Source organism: Saccopteryx leptura, chromosome 3 (genome assembly GCF_036850995.1).
Source record: "Saccopteryx leptura isolate mSacLep1 chromosome 3, mSacLep1_pri_phased_curated, whole genome shotgun sequence".
Classification (NCBI taxonomy): Eukaryota; Metazoa; Chordata; class Mammalia; order Chiroptera; family Emballonuridae; genus Saccopteryx; species Saccopteryx leptura.
The window spans coordinates 82,008,299-82,027,600 of record NC_089505.1 but is presented as its reverse complement, the minus strand read 5'-3'; the positions used below and the strand labels follow the sequence as shown (position 1 = coordinate 82,027,600).

At 46.4% G+C, this 19,302-nt stretch overlaps 1 protein-coding gene and 1 pseudogene across 1 annotated transcript; both read right to left on the bottom strand.

Annotated features, from left to right (window-relative positions):
- Positions 1–7,697: 7,697 nt before the first annotated feature.
- LOC136398253 (zinc finger protein 548-like) lies at positions 7,698–18,687 on the bottom strand. Its single transcript, XM_066372615.1, has 6 exons — positions 18,648–18,687; positions 18,116–18,205; positions 17,877–18,043; positions 13,404–13,445; positions 10,811–10,937; positions 7,698–9,157 (listed from the first exon to the last, which is right to left on the bottom strand). The coding sequence occupies exons 1-6, from the start codon at positions 18,685–18,687 to the stop codon at positions 7,698–7,700; spliced, it is 1,926 nt and encodes a 641-aa protein (XP_066228712.1).
- LOC136399499 (high mobility group protein B3 pseudogene) lies at positions 15,020–16,099 on the bottom strand (annotated as a pseudogene).
- Positions 18,688–19,302: the final 615 nt, after the last annotated feature.

Below are 19,302 nucleotides of genomic sequence, written 5' to 3'. Positions count from 1 at the left end.
TTTTTTTGCCTGATCAGGCGGTGCTGCAGTGGATAGAGCGTAGGACTGGGATGCGGAAGGACTCAGTTGAGCGCGGGCTCATCTGGTTTGAGCAAAAGCTCACCAGCTTGGACCCAAGGTCGCTGGGTGGAGCAAGGGGTCACTCGTCTGCTGAAGGTCCATGGTCAAGGCACATATGCGAAAGCAGTCAATAAACAACCAAGGTGTCACAACGAAAAACTGATGATTGATGCTTCTCATCTCTCCGTTCCTGTCTGTCTGTCCCTGTCTAACCCTCTCTCTGACTCTATCTCTGTTAAAAAAAAAAAAAATTTAGCCTGACCTGTGGTGGCGCAGTGAGATAAAGCGTCGACCTGGAACACTGAGATCGCCGGTTCGAAACCTTGGGCTTGCCCGGTCAAGGCACATATGGGAGTTGATGCTTCCTGCTCCTCCCCCTTCTCTCTCTCTCTGTCTCTCTCTCTCACCCCTCTCTCACAAAAAATCAATAAATTAAAAAAAAATTAAAAAAAAAATATATATATATATACTTTTTTCATTCATTAAAAAAATTGGGGGGAGGGAGCAGAGGGAGGGGTTTGGGGAGGGGAGGAGCACAAAGAAAACCAGTTAGAAGGTGTCGGAAGACAATTGGACTTTGGGTGATGGGAATGCAGCATAATCAAATGTCAAAATAACCTAGAGATGTTTTCTCTGAACATATGTACCCTGATTTATCAATGTCACTCCATTAGAATTAATAAAAAAATGTTTAAAAAAATTTTTATTAGCCCTGGCCAGTTTGCTCAGTGTTAGACGATTGGCCCGGTGTGGAAGTCCCAGGTTTGATTCTCAGGGCACACGGGAGAGGCAGCCATCTGCTTCTCCACCCTTGCCCCTCTCCTTTCTCTCTCTTTCTATTCTCCTCCTGCAGCCAAGGCTTCACTGGAGCAAAGTTGATCCAGGCACTCAGGATGTCTCCATGGCCTCCACCTCAAGCCTTAAGAAGAGCTCGGTTACTGAGCAACGGAGCAATGCCCCAGATGGGCAGAGCATCCTCCCCTGGTGGGCATACCGGGTGGATCTTGGTCAGGTGCATGCTAGAGTCTGTCTCTCTGCCTCCACACTTCTCACTACAGAAAAATGTTATCGATGAAATTAAGCAAAACTCATGGAGATAAAATACCTCAGCAAGGCAACTTTAATAACTTTTGCAAAAAGTGCTTGCTGCTGCTATTGAAAGCCAGCCGGCAAGAGTGTGGGAAGATGGCAAATTTTGTTTTTATCCCTAACTCAGGGCCTAGGATGCTGGGTTTTTCTCCACTGGCTGGAGTGTTGACATACAATCTTATCTTTCCCCGAATGGCTAGCTTAAATGGCGGCATCAAGGTGGCAGAAGACATGGGGATATCATGAACTAGGTAAGGGGGTTGAGGAATGGTTGGATGACCAGAAGAAAAGGGTTGGGAGATGGGTAAACAAGTTAGCTATTTCTCATTCTACTGCCCGGTCAGAGGAATCTGAATGAAGGAGGATGGGAAGTTAGTTGAAGAAAAGAACCTGAGTTCTACATTTCCTTCAAAAATACAAAAAAAAAAAGTTTTTATTGACCTTTAGAGAGAGCAAGGGAGAGAAACAGAAAAACATCGGCTTCCTGTTTCACCCATTCATACCGTGACCTGTTGATTTTTTTATGTGTGGGAACAGAACCCACAACCTTGGCATTTCGCAGGAAGAGGAACATTTTTATTGCAATACATTTTCCTTTTTTCTTCATTGAAATAATATTGCTGCATATCTGAAATATTTTCCATTTCTTTTGAAAACCGGAAAAAGAGAGTTACTTATTACATAACCTTTCCTGCCAGGATAGAGTGGGCCCTTTTTTTTTTTTTTTTGTATTTTTCTGAAGTTAGAAGCAGGGAGGCAGATAGACTTCTGCATGTGCCAGACCAGGGTCTATCGGTATGCCAACCAGGGGGCGATGCTCTGCCCATCTGGTGTGTTGCTCTGTTGCAACTGGAGCCATTCTAGCGCCTGAGGTGGAGGCCATGGAGCCATCTTCAGCGCCTGGGCCAACTCTGCTCCAATGGAGCCTTGTCTGAGGGAGGGGAAGAGACAGACAGAGAAGAAAAAGAGGGGGGAGGGTGGAGACGCAGATGGGCGCTTCTCCTGAGTGAGTACCCTGACAGGGAATCGAACCTGGGACTTCCACACACCAAGCCGACGCTCTACCACTGAGCCAACTGGCCAGGGCCAGACTGGGCCCTTTGAACCTTTGACCACTTGTGCAAAAAGGCTTCTTATCGCTGAGTTAAAGGTGTGGGGTTCTGTGATCTCCTTCCTTGCTGGAAAGTGGTTTATCAATTCACCTGAAATTGCCGCAATAGGGAGTGCACACAGAGTTGAAATCATCTCTGAAAAAAATCTTCTGAAATAGAGGGACAGAAATTTAATAATGGTGATACAGTTACCAAAAAAAATTAGCAAAATAGTTACGGAGAAACATCTGTTACAGATGGAAAAAAAGTTAAGATTTCAGTGAGGTCTGAAGAGCCAGAGAGGAGGTTGAACCTGTGGCTGTGCTGGACCCTTGGCCACTCTCTGGGTTTATCTCCAAAATGTGATTTATTATTATTTTTTTAGACTTGAGAACATCTTGCCTAACAACTTGGAAGGATACGTTGAGACAATATTCTGAAAAACTTGCTGGAAAAGTAAAAATGAATTGGGAAACTGTGCTGTTGTGTGTGTTTCTTGCTCTCACAAATACCTAGTAAGTGCCTACAAGGTTTCAGGAGACACATCTGGAATAATAGTTTCAGGAGACACATCTGGAAGTGGGTGGTCTGCTGTTTTGTATACAGGGTATGTCCTATAATTAATGATTTTGTACTGGATCCTGTATTAACTTCATGAGGAAGCAAGCCTTAAATATCCTGTGTTCAGCATTATGCAATGCTTGACCAAAAAAAGTAGACTGAGCTATTTTTCTCCCACTGTAATTGGTGATTAAACCACCTACTGGTTATACTAGCTGAAAACCATACTCCTGCAAATAAGTATCTGGGTAATGCCTTATGGTCTCTCCTGCAAGTTTTCCTGAATGAAAATCAAAGAGGAGGATCAGCCTGACCTATGGTGGTACAGTAGATAAAACATCAACCTGGAATGCTGAAGTTGCCAGTTCAAAACCCTGGGCCTGGCCCTGGCCGATTGGCTTAGCGGTAGAGCATCGGCCTGGCGTGCGGGGGACCCGGGTTTGATTCCCGGGCAGGGCACATGGGAGAGGCGCCCATTTGCTTCTCCACCCCCCCCCTCCTTCCTCTCTGTCTCTCTCTTCCCCTCCCACAGCCAAGGCTCCATTGGAGCAAAGATGGCCCGGGCGCTGGGGATGGCTCCTTGGCCTCTGCCCCAGGCGCTAGACTGGCTCTGGTGCAGCAGAGCGATGCCCCGGAGGGGCAGAGCATCGCCCCCTGGTGGGCAGAGCGTGGCCCCTGGTGGGCGTGCCGGGTGGATCCCGGTCGGGCGCATGCGGGAGTCTGTCTGACTGTCTCTCCCCGTTTCCAGCTTCAGAAAAATACAAAACAAAAACAAAAACAAAACCCTGGGCCTCCCTGGTCAAGGAACATAAAAGAATCAATTACTATGAATTGATGCTTCCTGCTCTACCCTCCTTTCTCTCTCTAAAATCAATAATTTTTTTTAAAAAGAATTAAGCCTGACCAGGCGGGGGTGCAATGGATAGAGCGTCGGACTGGGACGCAGAGGACCCAGGTTCAAAACTCCAAGGTCGCCGGCTTGAGCGCAGGCTCCTCTGGTTTGAGCAAGGCTTACCAGCTTGAGCGCAAGGTTGCTGGCTTAAGCGAGGGGTCACTCATTCTGCTGTAGCCCCCTGGTCAAGGCACATATGAGAAAGCAATCAATGAACAATTAAGGGGCTACAACGAAAAAATGATGCTTCTCACCTCTCTCTTCCTGTCTGTCTTTCTGTGTTTCTGTCTCTGTTACAAAAAAAAAAGAAAATAATTAAAGTGTTTAGCCCTGACCAGATAGCTCACTTTGTCAGAGCATTATCTTGACACAGCAAGGTTGTGGGTTTGATCTATGGTCAGGGCACATACAAGAATCAACCAATGCATGAATGAGAGGGACACAAGTTGATGTCTCTCTCTCTCTCTCTCAAAATCAATAAGAAAAAAAATTTTTTTTAACAAAGTGTTTATCAAAAAAAAGAATTAAAGTGCTTATTTTTCATATTCACTGCCTGACGTGTGGTGGTACAGTGGATAAAGCGTTGACCTGGAACACTGAAGTCTCTGGTTCAAAACCCTGTGCTTGCCTGGTCAAGGCACATATGGGAGTTGATGCTTCCTGTTCCCCCCCCTCTCTCCTTTCTAAAATGAATAAATTTAAAAAAAATAAATCACCTTTTTTTTTTTGTATTTTTCTGAAGTTGGAAACGGGGAGGCAGTCAGACAAACTCCCGCATGCGCCCGACCGAGATCTACCCGGCACGCCCACCAGGGGGCGATGCTCTGCCCCATCTGGGGCATCACTCTGCTGCAACCAGAGCCATTCTAGTGCTTGAGGCAGAGGCCACAGAGCCATCCTCAGCACCCGGGCCAACTTTGCTCCAATGGAGCCTTGGCTGCAGGAGGGGAAGAGAGAGACAGAGAGGAAGGAGAGGGGGAGGGGTGGAGAAACAGATGGGCACTTCTCCTGTGTGCCCTGGCCGGGAATTGAACCTGGGACTCCTGCACGCCAGGCTGATGCTGTACCACTGAGCCAACCGACCAGGGCCGAAATCACCATTTATTAGAGCGAACTTTGGATGTTTATATAAATTCTGCAAGTCAGCCTGTCAACAAGTGTTACTCCAGTGACTAACATTCTGAAAGTTAGGAAATCATTGCTAGTATCAGGCTCCTAAAATTCAGCGAGGCAGTGATTAGATCCATGAGGTGTGACCACAATAATACACCAGAAAGTCAGTCAAGCATTAACCACCATGGCTTATGAAAGTCTGCTAGGTCTGAACACCAGACTTTCCAAACATTTATGTTTCAGTAGCTTGGGCTTGGTTTGAAAAAATAGCCATATACATAGAGCTCTCCTGTGCAGGAAAATAAGAAGCTCACTTCATTTTGCCTTAGATTACAAGTTCAAATAATTGTTACTGGCCCTGGCCGGTTGGCTCAGCGGTCGAGTGTTGGTCTGGCATATGGAAGTCCCAGGTACAATTTCTGGCCAGGGAACACAGGAGAAACGCCCATCTGCTTCTCCACCCTTCCCCTCTCCTTTCTCTCTATCTCTCTCTTCCCCTCTCACAGCCAAGGCTCCATTGGAGGAGCGTTGGCCCAGGCACTGAGGACAGCTCCATGGCCTTTGCCTCAGGTGCTAGAATGGCTCCAGCCCCCACGGAGCAATGCCCCAGATGGACAGATCATTGCCCCCTGGTGGGCATACTGGATGGATCCCGGTCAGGAAATGCGGGAATCTGAGTGCCTCTTCGCTCTCACTTCAGAAAAATACACACACACACACACACACACACACACACACAAACACAAACACACACAAACAATTAAAAATAAAAAATAAAATTTAATGTGGAAGCAACTCAAGTATGTATTGATGGATGAGTGAAAAAAGAAACATGATATATATTCAGCCTTAACCAAAAAATGGGAAACTCTTGCATATGCTACAACATGGATGAATCTTGAAAACATGATAAGTAAAGTAAGCTTGTCCCAAAAGAGCACATCTGTATGATTTTACCAAATGATATCCCCAGAATAGTCAAATCCATAGACAAAAGGCAGATTAAAGTTTTCCAGAGATAGGGTGTGGGGGAAGGAGTAATGGAAGTTGTTGAATAGCATAGTTTGAGTTTTGCAAGAAGAAAACAGCAGAGAAAGGCTGCACGACTGATTGTTATGCCTTGCCGCTTTTGCTCAACCCCTTGTTCAGAGTAAACATACCAAAAGGTGATAGGTATTTCTAACAAAACCCACGATTTTCCCCTTCTTTCAGCCTTCAGCTGACACACTAGGGCTTTTGACTGAACAATATTCCTCATGATCTGTGATACTAGCCTTGCAAATGTAATAGGAAGAGACTTGTCAATCAACAAGCTGCAAAACAAAACAAAACCCTACAAGTAAGAGAAAAAATTATCTGAGCAAATTTAAAGCATATAAATCGTCCATCAGGTGAAAATAAAGATGCTACACACCAAAAACTGATGAGACCCAGGAAAACAAGTGCTTAGAGGCAACAGTGAAGCTTTAAAAAAAGAAAGATATCTAAAACCTAGGCTTCTGCCGTGGCACAGTGAACAAAGCACTGACCTGGAATGCTGCGGTTGTCAGCTCGAAACACCAGGCTTGCTCAGTCAAGGCACATACAAGAAACAACTATGAATTAATGCTTCTTGTTTATTCACCACTTCCTCCATCTCTCCAAAATCAATCAGTAAAAAAAATTAACAGAAGAAAAAATCTAGGTTTCCGGGTTAAGAAAGGAGAAAAAATGAAATTAAATAACCTTAAAGAAAGGAGGAGACAGGAAACAAGAAAGATGAAAACAAAACCATTCACATAGAAAACCAAAGCAAACTCTAAAAAATGTGTAAAACGAAGAGTTGTTTCTTTCAAAAGATAGCTAAAATTGATAAAACTTTATGCAGGCTGACAATTAAAATAAGGAAGAAGTTAAATTAAGGAAATCAGGAATGAAGGGAAGATACAACTTATGCTACAGATATTAAAAGCATTATAAGGAAATATTATCAAGTCTTTATCCCTTGAAGCTAGACAATTCAGTTGAAATGCATGGATTCCCAGAAAGACACAAATTATAAAAATAAGTAAGTAGAAAGTCTATATAGTACTACACTAAATAATTTTTATAAAAAAACTTCCAAAAATAAAATCTCGGCCCAGATGCCTTTACAAGAAAATTACAACAACCCATTTTACAAAAAAGATTCAATTACCATTCTCAGTTGAGAGGACAGTTCGAGACCGCAGGTGTCCTCCAGTCCTTTAAAAAAGAAAAAAAAGGAATCTCCAACCTCTCACAAACTCTTCCAGATAATAAAGGAGAAAACAAATACCAACTCAATCAGTGACATCAGAATTCCTCTAACATTGAAGACAGAGACATCACAAGAAAAGAAAAACTACAAACCAATCATCCCACACCAATATAGATAGAAAATACATTTAAAAAATAAGAAAACAAGGCCCTGGCCGGTTGGCTCAGTGGTAGAGCGTTGGCCCCGCGTGTGTGTCGGGATTGATTCCTGGTCAGAGCACACAGGAGAAGCGCCCATCTGCTTCTCCACCCTTCACCTTCTCCTTCCTCTTTGTCTCTCTCTTCCTCTTCCGCAGTTAAAGCTCCATTGAAGCCAAGCTGCCCCAGACGCTGAGGATGGCTCCATGGCCTCCACCTCAAGCACTAGAATGGCTCTGGTTGCAATGAAGCAACACCCCAGATGGGCAGAGCATTGCCGCCTGGTGGGCGTGCCCAGTGGATCCTGGTCGAGCGCATGATCCTGGTCGGGTGCATGCAGGAGCCTGTCTCTCTGGCTCCCCACTTCTCACTTTAGAAAAATACACACACACACACAAAAAAAAGTAAATGGAAGGCAAAAACCATGGGCCAAATAAAAAACATAAGGCTAGTATGAGCCAAAAGTAAAGTTTATTTTAAAAGTGCCTGGATGCAAACAGGCTGAAACCCTTTGCTGTCCTCATAGGCTGGTCTTGATTGTGGATTTTCTCGTGATGAACAAGGTGGGACCTTCTAAAGAAGGCCTTCTGACATTTGCTGCACTTGTAAGGCCTTTCTCCAGTGTGGATTTTTTGATGCTCAACAAGTATATGCTTGTGGCTAAAAGCTTTCCCACATTCACTGCACTCATGAGGCCTCTCTCCAGTGTGATTTCTCCAATGTTTAATGAGGTTGGAGTTGTCCTGAGAGAATTTCCCACATTCACTGCACTCATATGGTCTTTCCCCAGTGTGAACTCTCTTATGTCTAATGAGTCTGCAGTGGTACCTAAAGGATTTCCCACATTCTCTACACTCATAAGGCCATTCTCCAGTGTGAATTTGCTGATGTTTCACAAAGTTGGCATTGTACTTGAAGAATTTTCCACATTTGCCACACACATAATGGCTTGATTTAGTATGGACTCTCTGGTGACCCATGAGTGTGGACTTGTGCCTAAAAAATTTCCCACATTCCCTGCACTTAAAAGGCTTCTCTCCAGTGTGAACTCTCTGGTGTTGAACAAGGTGAAACTTCCTAATGAAGGCCATCCCACAGTCACTGCACTCATAAGGCCTTTCTCCAGTGTGAACTCTCTGATGTCTTATCAGTCTATCGTTGTATCTAAAGAATTTTCCACATTCTCTGTACTCGTAAGGCCATTCTCCAGTGTGATTTTGCTGATGTTTCACAAAGTTAGCTTTGTACTTGAAGAATTCCCCACATTTGATGCACTCATAATGGCTTGATTCCATGTGGACTCTCTGGTGACCAATGAGCGTGGACTTGTACCTAAAAAATTTCCCACACTCACTAAAAAAAAAAAAAAAAAAAAAAAAAAAAAAAAAAAAAAAAAATTTCCCACACTCACTGCACTCATAAGGCCTTACTCCAGTATGGATTTTCTGGTGCTGAACAAGTAGCTGTTGTCGGCTGAAGCTTTTCCCACACTGAGTGCACTTGTAATCATTCTGTCCACTTTCAAAGGCCTCTCTGCACTCGGTGTCCCCATGTGGCTTCCAGCCACTGTCAGAAGGCAGGTGCTGGAGTTGTCCTGTGCTGGCTGGGAAGTCCTTTTCACTTTTATTGCATGTGAAGGTCTCCTTTGCCATGTGAGTGCTGCCACTGATCACGAATGAAAGCCTCCCCTCAAAGCTTGGGGGCATATTGTCTTCTATCTGCTCCACATGGTGCTGATGCAAATTTGTCCCACAAATGTGTAGTCCTTGATCAGAGTACATGTCACCTGGCTCAGCCAATTGCAAAATGTCCTTCTTCTCACAGGGTTGGGTCTTCTGGGTGGAAAGACCTGGTTTTGGAGTCCTGACCTGAGACACGCTGGCAGAATCACCTTGCTCCAAAGGGGTCTCGTCATCCTGGGCTCCATGCAAACTATCTGAAAGCAGAGAAATGCCAGTGATGTACGTACATGTTGACTTTGGCGGGAGGGGGCTGCCCCATGAGAAACGTGAGTGAGACACACCCATAAAATAATGCTTGGACTGCGGATAGGGAAGGGGGCCCAGAACCAGCGAGAATAAAGCCTGCTGTGCAGAGGTGGGCCTGGAAAACTCAGTCCTGATGACGAGAAAGGAGTCAAGACAGAGGTCTTAATCCATTCAGGCTGCAATAACAGATTACCACACACAGAGTGGGTGGTAATTTAACAACAATAATCTTTTTTTTTTTTTAATTTTTCTGAAGTTAGAAGTGGGGAGGCAGACAAACTCCCACATGAGTCTGACCAGGATCCACCTGACATGCTCACCAGGGGGCAATGCTGTGCCCATCTGGGGCATTGCTCCATTGTGGCCAGGCCACCGTTGCGGTCAGGCCATTCTAGCGCCTGAGATGGAGGCCATGGAGCTGTCCTGAGTGCCCGGGCCAATTTTTGCTCCAGTAGAGCCTTGGCAGCGGGAGGGGAAGAGAGAGACAGAGAGAAAGGAGAAGAGGAAGGGTGGAGAAGCAGATGGGCACTTCTCCTGTGTGCCCTGACCGGGAATCAAACCCAGGACTTCTACACGCTGGGCCAATGCTCTACCACTGAGCCAACCGGCCAGGGCAACAACAATAATCTTTTTTTTTTTAATTTAATTTAATTTTTTTTACAAGGACAGAGAGAGAGTCAGAGAGAGGGATAGATAAGGACAGACAGACAGGAATGGAGATGAGAAGCATCAATCATCAGTTTTTCGTTGCAACACCTTAGTTGTTCATTGATTGCTTTCTCATACGTGCCTTGACCGTGGGCCTTCAGCAGATCGAGTAACCCCTTGCTTGAGCCAGCGACCTCGGGTCAAGCTGGTGAGCTTTTTGCTCAAGCCAGATGAGCCCGCGCTCAAGCTGGCGACCTTGGGGTCTTGAACCTGGGTCCTTCCGCATCCCAGTTCGACGCTCTATCTACTACGCCACTGCCTGGTCAGGCAACAACAATAATCTTATAAACAACAACAATTTATTTATCACAGTCCTGGAGGATAGAATGCCGAGATCAGGATGGCAGCATATTCAGGTGGGGGCCCTCAGAAAGGGGCTACGGAGCTCTGTGGGGGTCTCTTTTATTAGAACACTAATCTCATCCATGAGAGCTCTGCAGTAATGACTTAATCACCCCCTAAAGGCCCAATGTCCTAATACCACCACTTTGGGCATGAGATTTTCTCTCTCTCTTTTTTTTTTTTTTGTTGTTGTTGTTGAGAGAGACAGACTGACAGAAAGGGAGTGAGATGAGAAGCATCAACTAATTGTTGCAGCTCCTTAGTTGTTCATTGACTGCTTTCTCACATGTGCCTTGACCAGGAGGCTCCAGTTAAGCCAGTGTCCCCTAGCTCAAGCTATTGACCTTGAGCTCAAGCCAGAGACCTGGGGAGTACTCAGAGCACCAGGGAAAGTGCTTCTTGGGCACAAGGCACACAGCCTGGTCTGGAACCAACTACATAGGTGCCAGGAAAACAGGACAGGAAGTGGTGCCCACGGTCTCACAGAGTTGCCCTTAAAAGGAATAGAACAGAGCTCAGCCCAGGATCCTGGGTGGGAGTGAGGGCCTTACCTACAGAACACAGAAGTGCCAAGTTCTCCAGCATCACACAGCAGTACAGGCGTCTCTGAGCCTCATCCAGGAGTCCCCACTCCTCCTGGGAGAAATGTATGGCCACGTCCTCAAAGGCCACATGGCCCTATAAAAATAATGACAGGTTGGTTGCTGAGCAGCATGTTTTAACTGTGTTTCTGTGGATTCTAAATTTGTCTATTTGCCCATCCATTAATTACTGGTTAAACTACTGACCCAAATTGTATCATCCTTGCAATTGAAAGCCCATTAATGAACAAAATTTTTAACTAACTCTCACACACTAAGTGAGAATTTTTCCCTAATCTAAATCAGCCCAGGGCGGGGTATCAGACAGCGAGGACAGCCCCTGTGCCCCAGGAACACTAGCCTTATACAAACTAAGCAGCCCAGAGCTGTCATACCCCACGCCCTGCATTTCCCTGGAATGGCACAATAAAGGCTCTGGCCTAAGCTTCCCTTCCCTCGTACCTCCACACAGAGCCCTGTGTTATGTGGTGAATGCCCTCCTCCCAGTAAATATAATAAAAAACCTCTTTAAATTCTCTGGCCTCTCTATATGTCACTTGCTCATTCACCTCATTAAATAAAAATCCCATGGGTACAATCACTCATCCACTTTTCTCTCCAGGATCTTCCGTCATTACTGTACATCCATCTCCTCCTCGACTTCACAGTGAGAGAGTTATCTGCTGTGGAGGTACAGGTGCCAGCTCTGTCCTTCCCATCGATCATACCACATGGCATCAAATGTGTGGGAGATGAAACAGAAAAGCACCTTCTGTTGGCCCCACCTCTCTCCTGCCAGCCAATATCTCTGGCATCCCCCAGATCCTGTCTCACAGACTACCAGTTTGGGACTTGTCCTTCTCTCTCTCTATTTTAATTTTGTTTGTTTTTCTGAAGTGAGAAGCAGGGGGAGGCAGAGAAACAGACTCCCACATGTGTCCGACTGAAATCCACCCGGCATGCACACCAGGGAGCAATGCTCTGTCCATCTGTGGTGTTGCTCCATTGCAACCGGAGCCATTCTAGCACCTGAGGCGGAGGCCATGGAGCCATCCTCAGGACTCGGGCCCTCTTTGCTCCAATGGAGGCTTGGCTGCAGGTGGGGAAGAGAGAGATAAAGAGGAATGAGAGGAAGATGGGTGGAGAAGCAGATGGGCGCTTCTCCTGTGTGCCTTGACTGGGAATCAAACCTGGGACTTCCACACGCTGGGCCGACACTTTACCACTGAGCCAATCAGCCAGGACCCCTCCTTCTCTCTTAAGTGCGCAATGCCATGGCCTGTGGGTCAATGACTCTGACTCTTGCAACGGGAAAACTCCACCGATATCCCCAGCTCAACCATTGGCACCTCCTCCACACCCTAAGGCAGTGGTCCCCAACCTTTTTTGGGCCATGGACCGGCCTTTAGGGTGTGTCACATGACCGAGACAAGTGTCAAGAGTGAGTCTTAGACGGATATAACAGAGGGAATCTGGTCTTTTTTTTTTTTTAATATTTAGCAACAGCCAGCCAGGAGTGGTTCTGTTGTCATGTGGCTTTTTTTTTTTTAATTTTTATTCATTTTTTTTTTTTAGAGAGGAGAGGGAGAGACAGAGAGGAGAGAGAAGGGGGGGAGGAGCTGGAAGCATCAACTCCCATATGTGCCTTGACCAGGCAAGCCCAGGGTTTCGAACCGCGATGTTTTATTTTTAAAAAATGACCAGATTGCCTGACCTGTGGTGGCGCAGTGGATAAAGCGTCAACCTGGAAATGCTGAGGTCACCGGTTCGAAACCCTGGGCTTGCCTGGTCAAGGCACATATGGGAATTGATGCTTCCAGCTCCTCCCCCGTCTCTCTCCTCCCTCTCTCTCTCCTTCTCTCTCCCTCTCTCTCTCCTCTCTAAAATGAATAAATAAAAAAAATAAAAATAAATAAATAAAAATAAATAAAACATCGTTCAGACTTAAATACAAATTAAACAAAAATAATGTAAGTTATTTATTCTTTCTCTGCGGACCGGTAACAAATGGCCCACGGACCGGTACCGGACCGCGGCCCGGGGGTGGGGGACCACTCCCCTAAGGTATCAGTCTGCACATGGAATCCAGGCCGTGCATGCGAAATGCCTCCAGCATCCAATTCAGACCCTATTCTGCTTATAAACACCAAAGTCCCCTATGCCTGTGCTAAACCCAAGCCTGAAGGTCTCCTGTCACCACCCAGCTTCTTGCTTGAGCCTCAGCTGCAAGGATGCCAGGTTCCTCAGCCCTCTCCCCCTTCTGTATTGCACCACCTGCCCCTGAGTAGTCAGGCCCTCTTCTTCTCTCATCATCTCCTAGCATTTGAACACTCTAAATCCTGTGCCCAGAATTCCCTGCCACATCTTACACCTTCCGTTGTCAGAGATGGGAACAGCTCCCTACAACACAGGCCTGGTGAAAACTCAGGTCTTCAGACTCAAGAGAGTGAGAAGGATGGGAGAAGGTCCGGGACACTACCATGCCCTGAGGAGACATATGTCAAGGTGCCAAAACCACTGGAGTGATAACTGGGATGGGTGATAATGGACACATTCTACTCGCCTGTGCGGGGTCCGAAAGTATTTCTGCCATTGCCATGGGACCCTGTGGGAAGAGGAAGGCCATGAGAATTAAGATAACCATGGTAGGATCCCACCTGCTGAGCGGGAACATCACCCCGGGCCCTGGAGCAAAGTGATCTGAGCCCGATGGTCTGAGCTCAGCGGCTCAGAAAGCAGGTCGGCCTCTCATGAGCTGGGTGACCCTGGAGAAGAACTCAGGGAAAAGAAAATGTTGATGGGATCAAAATGCTTCCAACTCCGTCGGGCTCAAACTGGTATCAAATATAAGGAGTATATACCATGATCAGCTATTATAATCATAGAATCAACAGTTTGATATTTTCAGTACAATGAAGTGGTCAAGATTTGAAATTGAGGTCTTTAATGTTACTGCTTTGTAAGATTTCAGAGGGTTGCCTGACCTGTGGTGGCGCTGTGGATAAAGTGTTGACCTGGAGTTCTGAGGTCACCAGTTTGAAACCCTGGCCTCTCTGGTCAAGGCACATAGAAAAGCAATCAGTAAGAGTTGCGACTTCCCCACCGTCCCTGGGCTTGCCTTTTTCTCTTTCTCACCTCTAAAAGCAATAAATAATATCTTAAAAAAAAAAAAAAAAGATTTCAAAGCATTCACATCTAAAACTACATTCATTGGACACGCATACTTACAGGTAAATTAATGTCAAACCAAGTATAAAGTGTTTGCATAAGTTGACCTGTTGAATAGGTTCATTTCTAACTACCTACCAGTGTGTACAAAATTAGAGAGATGCTGGTTTATTCATGTTTAAATCAAAAAACTTTTCATATATTGTTTTATTTATTTGTTTATTATTATTTTTTTGTTTTTACAGAGAACAGCTTAAAAAATGTAATGCCGTTTATTTAACTTCAAAAACATTTCAGCATTCTAAACATACAAAAAAATAACAAAATGTTGTAAATTGTGTTTTGTACAGAAGGTTCCTGAACTTTCATCAATGCAGTGGCTTTTTGCTGACAACAAAGAGTTCTAGTTTGTTTTACAACAAACAGGTAAAAACTACAGCACTTAACTAAAATCCAAACACTTCTCATGCCTTCCATAGCTAAGAATGGCAAAATGCTACGTCACTATATACAAAAACAAGACAACCTAAAGCTAAATGGATGCCCACTGCAGTGTCCACAGGTCCAGCCTCACATTGAACGCCCTGAGCTACAGCCCCTCCAAAAGGCATCTTCCCCACATTCTCAACGCCAAGCAAAGAGCATCAAAAGCTTGTCTTGGCCCGGGTTCGATTCCCGGCCAGGGCACATAGGAGAAGCACCCATTTGCTTCTCCACCCCTCCGCCGCGCTTTCCTCTCTGTCTCTCTCTTCCCCTCCCGCAGCCAAGGCTCCATTGGAGCAAAGATGGCCCGGGTGCTGGGGATGGCTCCTTGGCCTCTGCCTCAGGCGCTAGAGTGGCTCTGGTCGCAACATGGCGATGCCCAGGATGGGCAGAGCGTCGCCCCTGGTGGGCGTGCCGGGTGGATCCCGGTCGGGCGCATGCGAGAGTCTGTCTGACTGTCTCTCCCCATTTCCAGCTTCAGAAAAATGGAAGAAAAAAAAAAAAAAAGAAGAAGAAAAAAAAAAAAGCTTGTCTTGGTTGTTTTGTTCTTTTTACAAACTATAGATATGTACAGTTGATAACCCAGGATTTCTAGACAATAATCATATAGATACCACCTTACTGATTAAAGAAAATGGCAAAAACATTTTTAAATGCCTTGTCACACCAACAGCAAAGTGCACAGAGTGAGGAGAACACGAGAGCCTTTTCATTTTAAAAATGTTTGGAAATATGTACAACTTTGATACAGTTTCAGGGTGCTCCAGACACCCATGGCCACTTCATGTAAACCACTGACAATTTCTAGAGCTCTTTGAAAGACTACATATATGATCATGATCCAATTGTGTGATTAATCCTAATGAGGGCAACAGACACCTCTTAAGAGCTGTTGTCAATTACAGCACTCCCCTACTCTAGGGTATTCACAAGGAGACAGATATAAAGTTTTTTTATTCATCTTCCTCTTCTCCTCCTCCTCTTCCTCCTCGTCTTCATCTTCCTCTTCCATCTTTTTCTGGGCAACTTTAGCAGGGCCTTTTGCACCATCAAATTTTCCTTTAGATTTATAGTCGGCAACATCCTTCTCATACTTCTCCTTCAGCTTTGCAGCCTTATTGTTGTAAGGCTGCTTTTCATTGTCACTTAAGTTATTCCACATCTCGCCCAGCTTCTTTGCAATATCTCCAATAGAGATGCCAGGGTTTGTGGATTTGATCTTGGGGCAGAATTCTGAACAGAACAGGAAGAATCCAGACAGTGGCCTTTTGGGAGCATTAGGGTCCTTCTTCTTGCCTCCCTTAGCTGGTCCATAATCCTTCATTTCCTGATCATAGCGTACTTTATCTGCCTTTGCCATCTCATCAAATTTAGATTTCTCTTTCCCTGACATTGTCTTCCACCTCTCGGAGCACGTCTTAGAAAATTCTGCAAAATTGACAGGAACCTCTGGGTTTTTCTTCTTATGTTCCTCTCTGCATGTCTGCACAAAGGCATAAGCAGACATCTTGCCCTTGGGCTTCTTGGGATCACCTTTAGCCATCCTGACTGTATTGTTTGCCAGTCTGGGCAGTGCAGGGCACAACGCGAGGCTCAACACTCCCCAGCCTCACGCTAGCTGCCTCCACGAGAGCCGCTTATTTATTTTTAATACTGCAAATATTTTTCCATTTATTTGAGAAAGAGGAAAGGAGAAGGGAGAGAGAGAGAGAGAGAGAGAGAGAGAGAGAGAGGAGAGAGGGAGAGAATGAGAGAAGTATCAACTCATTAACCACTTACTTGTTCCATTTAGTTGTACACTCATTGATTGATTTTCATGCAGGCTGGGCTTGGGGTTAAAACCCACAACCTTAGTGCAAGAGACTACACTGTATTCATTGAGCTACTTTGGCCAGGATGCTTTTCATATTCTTTTTCTTTTTTTCCAGAAGTGAGAAGTGGGGGGCTGTAGACAGACTCCCGCCCAACGGGAATCCACCAGCAAGCCCATCAGGGGGTGATGCTCTTCCCATCTGGGGCATTGCTCTGCTGCAACTGGAGCCATTCCAGCACCTGAGGCAGAGGCCATGGACCCATCCATCCTCAGCGAAGAGCCAACTTGGCTTCATTGGAGCCTTGGCTGTGGGAGGGGAAAAGAGAGATAGAGAGAAAGAGGAGGAAGGGTGGACAAGCAGATGGGTGCTTCTCCTGTGTGCCATGGTCAGAAACCGAACCTGGGACTTCCACACACCCGTCTGATGCTGTACTGCTGAGCCAAACATCCAGGGCGCTTTTCATATATTCTTAAATTGTTTTAAGGACAGACTGAGCTGGTAGTTCAGCTATTGTCCATTCTGTAACCAGGTCTGCCTGCTACATGATCCTCTTTAATGTGCTTGTGTGGGGCCCTTGACTAAAGGAGTGGCTCATCCCTCTTGCCCTGAGAGGTGGAGGTGAGGCTGCAGTGCCCCCAGTCTAGGACCCAGAAGCTCTAACAGTCTGGCTGACTGTTCTTTTACTCCACAGGGAGTGGCCCTGAGGGTTGGGGGCATCCTAGGGCAGAGATTTTAAACCAGCGCAGACCCCAGGCTCTACTGAAGGAAGCGCCTTTCCCCAGAAACCCTCCTTTTCTGCAGATTGAGGCTAGAATCCCCATGTCAGGTCTGCCCTTCTCCGAGGGAGCATCAGAGTTGCCAAGACCCTCTTCCCACGGCCTCCCCTCCCCCACCACAGGGCCCATTCAGAATAAGAACCTTAGGACCCTCCCTCCTCCATCTGGTCCTCAGGCCACGCCTTGGTCACTCCACTACTTTGATGTCTCCATTCTTGCCCCCTTTCTCTACCTCCAGACCCTTTTCTTCACCTACACATATGACATGTCCACCCTGATACATCTCGGGCTCGAGCTCAACATGTCCATTATCTTCCCACTGAACCCCGCTCCTTTCCCTAATTTCCTTAATTCCATACTTTCAGATGTTCAGGCAGAACTACCTAGGAGGCCAGCTGACGCCAAACTTTTCTTTTCCTTGCAACAGTAAACACCTTCTGCTCTATGAAGCTTTTCCAAATTGTCATCACAAGTCCACCGTAGTTGCACTGGGGTCAACAGCGTGACCTCACCACCTCCATTCCTCCACTTGGTTTCCGTCATTTTATTTTGTGACAGAAACAGAGAGAGGGACAGGGACAGAAAGACAGGAAGGGAGATGAGAAGCATCAATTCTTTGTTGCAGCTCCTTAGTTGTTTATTGATTGCTTTCTCACATGTGCTTGACTGGCGGGCTGCAGCAGAGCGAGTGACCCCTTGCTCAAGCCAAGTACCCAGGCCTCACGCGGGGAACAGGCAGCGCCGCTCCATCCGGGCACCGACTCAGAGGTGAGGCCCGGCGCACGCAGCACATACCTGACTTGCGCGCACGCGCGGCCCCGCCTCCGCCTGTGGGGAGAGTCGAGGAGAGTGGGAGGGAACAGGGCACCGGGCCTCACGGTGGCCTCCGTGCAGCGCGGACAGCGCCTTTCTGCCGGTCTTTTCCGGACCACTCACCTCTGAGGTGCTAACCCGGGGAACGACTGGAGGGCGATTGAAATGCCGATCAAAACAAGCGCCGGAAGTCCTGCCCCCTTCGTTTGACTATGCTGTACGCGCGTCGTTCCTCAGCCGCAAAGACTTCTGGGTATTGCAGTTCCCGCATTCGCCACCACCTGTCACTGTCTCACTTTCCAAGTCAGTCCCTAGTGGCGATTAAAGGCCAAATAACAGGGTCAGGGGCAATGGTGAATAGAATGACGGGGCTACTAAGAGGGTAGCACTTCGCTCGTTCTTAAAGAGGACCTACCAGCTTTTTTTTGTTTGTTTGTTTTATTTTTTATTTTTATTTTATTTATTCATTTTTAGAGAGGAGAGAGAGAGGAAGAGAGAGAGAGAGAGAGAGAGAGAGAGAGAAGGGGGGGAGCTAGAAGCATCAACTCCCATATGTGCCTTGACCAGGCAAGCCCAGGGTTTTGAACCGGCGACCTCAGCATTTCCAGGTCGACGCTTTATCCACTGCGCCACCACAGGTCAGGCCAAGGACCTACCAGCTTTCTCAGAAAGCAGTGCAGGGAGTTAAGGAAGATGAGCGGCCGGTTATGTCAGACCCCGGGAGCAGAGCAAGTTCGGAGCAGCGACACCTACAATGGAACCGCGATGTCACAATGACGCAAAGTCCACTCATAGCTGTCGGCCTCCTGTGGCTTTTTAAATACACGTGATCTGGATTCACTTAATAGAGCTAACAATATATGGGGTCCAGAATGAGGAAAGACTTCAGACAGTGGGGGAGACCAGGAGGCACAGAAGTAGGGTCGTGCTGTGACTCTGGTTCCCAGAACGACATTGCCGGTTGTATGTCAGTGCCTATGTTGGAACCCGCTGAAAGACACGTTTTCAAAAATTTACTACTCCATATCAGAGATGTTTTTCAGTTCTTTTACGAATTTGAAACCCATCTGAGAACGTGACTTATTTTATGCCATTTTGTGCCAGAATCATGTGTGCTATTTAGTGACAGAGACACATATAGGGACAGACAGGAAGGGAGAGAGATGAGAAGCATCAATTCTTCATTGAGGAACCTTAGTTGTTCATTGATTGCTTTCTCATATGTGCCTTGACCCGGGGCTACAGCAGACTGAGTGCCGCTTTGCTTAAATCAGCTTGGGCTCAAGCTGGTGAGCCTTGCTCAAACCACTTGGGGTTTTGAACCTGGGTCCTCTGCGTCCCAATCCGACGCTCTATCCAATGCACCACCACATGTTAAGGCCAAACCCACTTTTAAATAACTCTATGC

Bases quoted from the DNA above. Each gene is read 5' to 3' on its own strand.
- LOC136398253 (XM_066372615.1), bottom strand. From the start codon at position 18,687: ATGAGTGGACTTTGCGTCATTGTGACATCGCGGTTCCATT. The intron at 18,206-18,647 runs GTAGGTGTCGCT...AATCGCCACTAG, and splicing joins TGTGACATCGCGGTTCCATT to GGACTGACTTGGAAAGTGAG. The intron at 13,446-17,876 runs GTATGTGCTGCG...CTCTTCCCACAG, and splicing joins CGCGCGTGCGCGCAAGTCAG to GGTCCCATGGCAATGGCAGA.